Below are 7,253 nucleotides of genomic sequence, written 5' to 3' on the forward strand. Positions count from 1 at the left end.
TTGCGCTTGATCGCCCTGAGCACTGGCTCGCTCAGGCCGAGCGTGTCTGCGGCGGAACGCAGAGGCACAAGAGGGGGTGCGGGTGGGCGGGTGGGCGGCATGGGGGCCGGGCTGGTGGGCGCGGCGCGGCAGCAGACATGGCACAGCTCCGCCGATCGCTGGTAATGGATATGGGGTGTGCCCATCCCTGCCGGGGGCTGCCACATGCCGCTGCACGTGCTGCCTGCCGCCGGCGGCGGTGCCGCCGCCGCTCACCAAAGCTGCCGGGCTTGACCTTCCTCTGCAGCTTCTTGCGACGCCCGGTGAGCTTCTTGTTCTTGTCCTCGTCGTCGTCCGCCCATCCGAAGTCCACAAAGTCTAAAGGCTTCGAGGTGGGGAAGCCGCCGGGCCCCGCATCGGCAAACAGGTCCTTTTCGTCCAACATGCTGCCTGCCTGCAGCTACTGCTGCCTGTCTAACTCTCTCTAGCGCGCCAAGGCCGCCCCGTCGCTGCGCTTGGCACGGCTCAAGGCTGCATGCACCACGAGAGCCTCGTTGCCTGCTCCAAATAACTCTCGGAGGAGCCAGCAAAGTGTTGCATATGTCGCATGTCTGCAATGGTGCCGTTCTGGCTGCAGCTGGCATCCTCGCTGGCGGCGCCGCCGACGGGGCGCCGAAGTTGCGACCGAGGCTGAATGCGCTCGAGGCTGGGAGCTCCATGTCGCGTAGCTGGTCTGTAGTACATGGTTGGAATGGGTCGTCGAGCTGTCACCGATAGAATGCGAGGATCTCTGCCGCACGGCCTTTGCCGCCGCCGCCCGCCTCGCTGGCACTTCAGTGCACTGCAGTGGATGCCTGCCGCGGAGACTCCAATGGCGCCTGGATCTCCTCTCTCCTTCTGATCACGCATTTATTCTGATGCCGTCAAGCTCCTACTGAGCACGCTCTCGGGGTGGTGATTGCCCGCCGCATTCAGGGCTTCTGCCTCGTCGAGACACGCACCCGCGAAATCCCTGCTACAACCAGAGAGCGCTCCCGCGCAGCGCCCACTGGCTGATGGCTGATGGCGGCGGCGGCCTCCCCCTGGCGTCACAGGCGGCCGCCCGGCAAGCCTGGTTTGGCTGCCGGGGCGCCCAGCCTGGGCTTTATAGTGCTGGCTGTGGGCGTGCTGGTGCTGCTGGCCATACTGGCTGGCACCACCAACCTGCAGCTGGGAGCAAGCATCAGCAGCCAGGCCGGCACCGCGGGGCCGGCGCCGCCGCTGCGGCCGGTAGGCGGCAGCACCGGCAGCGCCGATGGCAGCAGCAGTGTGGCGGAAGAAGGCGGTGCCGACGGCAGGGGCAAGGCAGCCTCGGACGGCAGTAGCAGCAGCAGCAGCACTGGAAGCACGGCGCGGTCGGATGGCGGCAAAGAGGGGTCGCGCGAGACTGGCGCCGCGCCAGCCGGGGACCAGGCAGCTGGTTCCAATCCCGAAAAGAATGGGAACAGAGCAGCAGACAGCAGCAGCAGCAGTAGTACCACCAGCGACAGCAGCAAACCGAAAAGCGGCAAGAGCGGCAAGGCAAGCCCGACTAGGACTGGCGCGGGGCCCGCCGCGGGCACCTCTTTCAAGCCGGGTGTGCCAGGCAACCGCAGCAGCACCGAAGCGACGTGCAGCGAGGTGGGAGCCTGCCTCCAGGCTTATGGGCTGGCTGAAGAGGTCCCGGTGCCGCTGCTGCTGAGCAAAGCTGCCATGCGTCGCCTGCACGCCCTCCGCTGCGCGTTGCCGTCGGGAGGGACAAGCTCAAGTCTTAGACAATGTTGGTGCGTCACGCTGCCGCCCCGTCCCAATCCCTTCAGGCCCTGGGCATCAAGAAGGTGGCTCTCCTGTTCCTCACCACCCGGCGGCTGGCGCACGAGAAGCTGTGGCGGCTGTGGATGTGGGATGCCGCCAACCTGGTGCCGCAGCAGGCGGTGCAGGGCCTGCAGCAGGCGGTGTGCGGCGGGGCGCCGGCCGAAGCAGACGCCCGCTGGCGCGCGGTGCGGGCCGCCTGCGCGCCGCGCGCGCCGGAGGTGGCCAGGACACCCGGCGGGCAGCCGGAGCTGCCGCCCCAGCTGCTGTTCAGCATCTACGTCCACGCGCCGCCAGACTACAAAGGTGGCAGGCTGCGGCGCCGCTTGCTTGCTTGCTGGGCGGGTCGACGGGGCGCTTACATGGCATGCCGCTGCCATGCTCCCCGCTGCATCCCGTGCTATCTGCCCCATGCCCCGCCCGCCCATCCTTGTACCTGGCCACCTGCCCACCCACCACTCGCCTGCCTGCCTGCCTGCCCATGCAGGCCTGGAGTTCCAGCCGCTGTTCCAGCGCCGCGTGCTGCCGCAGCGCCTGCGCACCTGGTGGGGCAGCGCCGCCATCACTGACGCCGAGCGCCTGTTGCTGGCGGCCGCGCTGCGCGACCCAGCCAACGACAAGTGAGCGGCGGGCTGCTGCCGGCGGCTGCGGGGCTGCCTGCGGGGGCGGAGCCTGGCGGCTGCCTGCCCCGCATGACCGCCTTGGCAGCGGGCCATCCCCTGCACCGCTCCCTCTAGCAACCCCCAGGCGTTTCGTACTGCTCACTGTGTTGTTCGGCAGCGTTTCGTACTGCCGCGATGCCGCTTACTTGTACTGTACTACCCTGTACTGCCACCATACTGCAGGTTTGTGCTGGTCAGCGACCACGACATCCCGCTGTACGACCCACTCACAACCTACCAGCAGCTGGCGCACGAGCCGCGCTCCCGCGTGCGCGCCTGCCCCAGCAGCCGCCTGAGCATCGACCGCTGGAAGGATGGGATGGCGGTGAGAGGAGGCCGGGCGCGGGAAGGGCGCCCCTTGGGAGGGAGGGAGGGAGGGAGGCTGGGGTTGAGGGCTCAGCCCGAGCATGTTGGCCCGCGGCAGGAGCAGCAGCAGGGGGGTGAGGCTGGCACAGACGGGGCCGGCCTGGCGGCGGCGAGGCTGCTGTTGCGTCGGGGCTTGCATGTGGCACCCCTGCTGTGCCTCCCGCCGTCATTGGTGTCGCCCGCCGCCTCCTGCCACCCCGCCACCTGCCTGCAGACAACGCGGCTGAAGAAGCACCACTGGCGAAAGAGCAACCAGTGAGCCAGCTGTGTGCCGCTGCAGGCTGCCGCCCCCACCCAGCCCCAGCCTGCTGCTGCCAGGGCTCAGCCCGTGCCCCTCTCCTTTACGCCTCCCCACATGCCTCTGATACCCCTCGCAGGTTCTTTTCGCTGACGAGGGCGCATGCCGAGGCCGTAATGCAGGACAGCGAGGTGTACCGCGCGTGAGTGGCAGTGCAGTGGCCAGTGACAGTACAATTGCGGTACCTTCCTTGCTGAGTGTACGCTTTGTCAGTTCTGTGGAGTCCATACGTCCTGCCTGCTCCCTGCCCGGGACTACCATGCTGCACACATTCAGTGCCTGCCCGCCTGCCCCGCCTTTGCAGTTTCAAGGAGCGCTGCGGCGGCAACTACGGCGGGCAGTGGAAGGAGTGCGTGCCAGGTAGGCGGCAGCTGCGGGTGGGGGCAAGGGCTGGCGTGACGTGGAAGCTCCAAACAGCCATGCTGTTTGTCGTCTCCCCTTGCCAATCGTGCATGCGGTGCTGTCCACACCCCTGGCAAACATGGCCTCGCCGCCGCCGCTCCCCCCACTCTACTCCACATACCCATGCCAACATCGCCCCGCATGCAGACGAGCACTACATCCCCACCCTGCTGGCCGTGCTGGGTCTCGAGAACGAGACGTACTGCGACGGCTGGGGGGTGGCCTACACAGACTGGAGTGCCGGCGGCATGCACCCAAAGAGCTTCAAGTGAGGAGGGGGCACAGTGGCGTGCCAGCGCACTGCTGCCTGCCGCGTCGCATGCCGCAACAGAGGCTGCACCAAAAAAAGCAAGGAAGCCAGCCGTGCATGGGGCCGGGGGTGCTGGGTGTGAGCGCCAGGTGTGCGCTGCCTGGCTGCCTGGCGTGCTCGCAGGCCCAAGGATGTCACGCCGTGGCTGATGAAGAAGATGAGGTGGTGGTGCGTCAATGGCAAGGAGGCCGCAGAGGGTGAGGGGTGGTGTGCTGCTGTTGACCCTGGCTGGCGCTGGAGGGTCAAGTGGGGTTGTGCAGGCACCCGCTGCCTCCAGACAGAGGTCTTGTCCTCCCGCCGCCTTGCAGATGCCGAGCGAATGTTTGTGCCGGTCAACAGGCTGCTGGCCGGCGGCGACGCGCAGCAGGCGTGCGCCCTGCTCCGGGACGTGAACGCCGGGGCAGGCGGCGGCAGCAGCAACAGCAGCAACAGCAGCAGCGGATATGCGCACCCCTTGGCTGGCTCCTGCCCGCTGACGGGTGCGCCCTGCGGCAGGCTCGCTGCCGCTGCTTTGTTTGTTCGGGCGCGGCTCCTCACCCCAGCTGGGCCCCGAATCTTGGCTGCTTCTTGTCTTCGTGTGCTCGCGTCCCCCTTCTGGTGCTCACGTGCCGCGCCGTGCTGCCCTGCCATGTTCCCTCTGCAGCCCGCAAGTTCCCGCCATACACCTCTCTGCGCGTGCGCCAGCTCTTTCTCTCCTCCTGCCCCCCGGGCACCGGCCAGATCGCGAGCAAGGCGGCGCTGACCTTTGGGCTCAGGCGGGACCCAGACCTGGCGCTGTTCAGGGGGCAGGCATGCACCACGGGAGTGCAGAAGGTGTCGCTGGCCAAGACGAGCGGGTCAGGCAGGCGGCTGCTGTGCGCGCTGTGGTCGACCTCGGCGCCGTGGCTGCCCGCCGCCGGAAACGATTTTGCGCCGAGCAGGTTGTACGACCGATTAGACGCCTTGTGTGACGACACTGGGTGAACAATAGCCGCACATGGAGGTCAGCTCTGCCAGGCAACAGTAGACTCAGCAACCCAACTGCACGCGCTCCCTCACAGCCTGATGTGTTGTGTGTTACCGAGTTTGCCAGCCCAGGCACAACAAGTCAGGCCAGCTGCGACGCCAGCTGCGAGCCGGCCGCCTGCAGCTGCCGCAGCTGCGCCAGCCGCTGCGCAGCGGCAGCGCTCGACCCCCGCCGCTGCTGCTGCTGTTGCCGCTGCTGCTGCTTCTCGGCCTCCTGCTGCCGGGCAACAACTAGCGCCGAGCTGGCAGCCCCTGGGCTCACTGCTGCCATCAAGCCACGCAAGTCGGCAGCTGCAAAGGTGCACTTGGTTGCGGTAGCTTGCTCCTGCAGCAGCTCTGCCGCTGCCGCCTGCAGCCGAGCCATGCGCGACAAAAGGCCCTCGGCCGCTGCTCGGTCTGCGACTGCCGCTGGGCGCTGCCGCTGCGCCGCGGCGCCGCCGGGCCCGGCGGCTGCCGGCAGCGGCGGCAGGGTCACCGTCAGCTCTGGCGCCACCGCCTGCAGCTGCCGCCGCAGCTGAGCAGGGTCCCCTGCAGAAGAGCGGGAGCAGCACCACAAGCCGGCCGCTCAGGGCTCGAGAAGCGGGCAGGCGTGGCCATGGTGTCATTGATGCGAGCTGCAACGGCTGGCGGGGCGAGCAGGCAGCATGGAAGCGGGCGCCACAGCATTCCAGCACCCAGCTAGCGGCTCCTACCTGCCAACTCTGCCCCAGGACCCGCGCCCGGCTGCGGCGTCGCGGCTGCGGTCGACGCCGCTGCGGCGCCGGGCGCTGCCTGCGGTGTTGCCGCCTCCGGCTGCCGGCTCCTGCCCTCCTGCCGGCCACCACCCGGCGTCCTGCGCACTGTCCGCAACAGGCCGGCGCCCTGGGCTGCACCGGGCGCCGCCGCTGGCGGCAGCATGGGTGACCAGAGGGCCTGCTGCTGCTGCTGCTGAGGCTGGGACTCCAGCAACCGCTGCTGCTCGCCGCGGGGGGCAGGCGTTGCAGCGGCGGCCATGCGCTGAGCGGCGGCGCCTTCCGCGGGCGGCCCTGCAGCCCCTCCTGCCGCCGCCGCTCGCGGCGTGCCCAGCGGCGTGCTCGGCAGGCTGAACAGGCCTGCAAGGCAACGTTGTGGCACCAGTCGAACATCAGGACACACAACCCAGCAGGCCTTCCAAGGCTGTTGTGCAGTGGTGCACACCAGGGAGAAAAGCAGCCCAGCAACAGTACAGGCGGCCGCAGCTTGGCGCTCACCCCTGCTGCGCAGCGTAAGGCCTGGCGTGGCGGTTGCGGCGGCCGCAGCCAGGCTGCTCCCCAGCTGAAGCTGCCCCAGCGCATCCTCTAGCGACGCGGCGGGCGGCGGCGGCGCCTGCTGCTGCTGCTGGCGCTGCAGCAGCGGCCGGTGCCGCTGCGTGGCGTTGCCGGCGGCAGCGAGGCCCGCGGGGGTGGCACCCAGGGCCGGCATGGCGGCACCCTGCCGGTGCAGGAGCAGCTGCTGTGCCTGCTGCTTGAAAGAGCTTCTGAGCTGCGATTGGATGCCGATGCTGCCGCCGCTTTGTGGAGGCGTGGCCGCCGTCGCTGCTGCTGCTGCAGATGCTGCCGAGGCAGAAAACCTGCCCATGGGTGTTGTCAGGGCGGGCACACCACTCCTGCCGCCGGGCCGCGGTGCTGCTGCTGGTGACTGCATGGCTGCTGCTGCCGCCGCCACCGCCGCACGCTGCTTGCTGGCTGCCATTTCCTGCAGCGCCGCTGCTGGGCCCTCGTCCACGGCAAATACAGGCTCGGCGGCGCCGGTGAAGCGAGTGGTGACGCGGGCGGCGCCAAGCTGAGCCGCCGCCGGCAGGTCGCCGTCACTGCCTGCCTGGCCCCGCACAGCGCTGTCGGCGGTTGATTGCAGAGCGCTGCTGGCTCCTGGGCTGCCGGGGCCCAGCCGAAAGGGCCTGCCAGTGCTGCTGGGCGAGGACACTCCCAGCGGCTCGCCACCCCGCGGCAGCGCGGCGTCGATGCTGGTAATGCTTGAAGGCGCTGCGCGGCGTTCGCTGCCCGGCAGGCGTTGGGAGACGCCATCAACAGGTGTTGCAGCGGCTTTGTGTAGGTGCTTCGCAAGCGGGCTGTGAAAGCTGAAGTGGGTCGCCATGATTGCAGCAAAGCTGGTCGGGAGGTCTGCACCTGTCGCATTGTGCGGCCCCGCCGCCGCCGCCCTGTACTGCCGGCGGGGCGGGGCGCGGAGGCGCACACTGCTGCTGAACTGCTGCTGCTTCATATTGATTGTGGGATGCCATCGCTGGTACCGGCCAGTTGCAAGGAATGGGCAGATGAAATGATGCAGGGCGCCCCAAACGTCGTTCGATGCCGGCGGTTGCGGCACGACTCTCAAGCGCCGCTTGCTGTCTCGTAGACCTCTTGATGCGACGTGCATCGCCCCT

The 7,253-nt window shown here is 68.8% G+C and overlaps 2 protein-coding genes across 2 annotated transcripts; one reads left to right on the forward strand and one right to left on the reverse strand.

Moving 5' to 3' along the window:
• Window positions 1–1,041: 1,041 nt before the first annotated feature.
• CHLNCDRAFT_54159 (hypothetical protein) lies at window positions 1,042–4,810 on the forward strand (the record flags this gene model as incomplete). Its single annotated transcript, XM_005844785.1, has 11 exons — window positions 1,042–1,638; window positions 1,818–2,115; window positions 2,297–2,429; window positions 2,655–2,796; window positions 3,052–3,092; window positions 3,215–3,277; window positions 3,440–3,495; window positions 3,685–3,805; window positions 3,971–4,044; window positions 4,156–4,326; window positions 4,491–4,810. 11 exons carry the CDS (start codon window positions 1,042–1,044, stop codon window positions 4,808–4,810), a joined length of 2,016 nt encoding a protein of 671 aa, XP_005844847.1.
• A 124-nt stretch (window positions 4,811–4,934) lies between these two features.
• CHLNCDRAFT_138326 (hypothetical protein) lies at window positions 4,935–7,090 on the reverse strand (the record flags this gene model as incomplete). Its single annotated transcript, XM_005844893.1, has 3 exons — window positions 4,935–5,380; window positions 5,545–5,943; window positions 6,082–7,090. The coding sequence occupies 3 exons, from the start codon at window positions 7,088–7,090 to the stop codon at window positions 4,935–4,937; spliced, it is 1,854 nt and encodes a 617-aa protein (XP_005844955.1).
• Window positions 7,091–7,253: the final 163 nt, after the last annotated feature.

This window comes from Chlorella variabilis (genome assembly GCF_000147415.1).
Source record: "Chlorella variabilis unplaced genomic scaffold CHLNCscaffold_20, whole genome shotgun sequence".
NCBI lineage: Eukaryota > Viridiplantae > Chlorophyta > Trebouxiophyceae > Chlorellales > Chlorellaceae > Chlorella > Chlorella variabilis.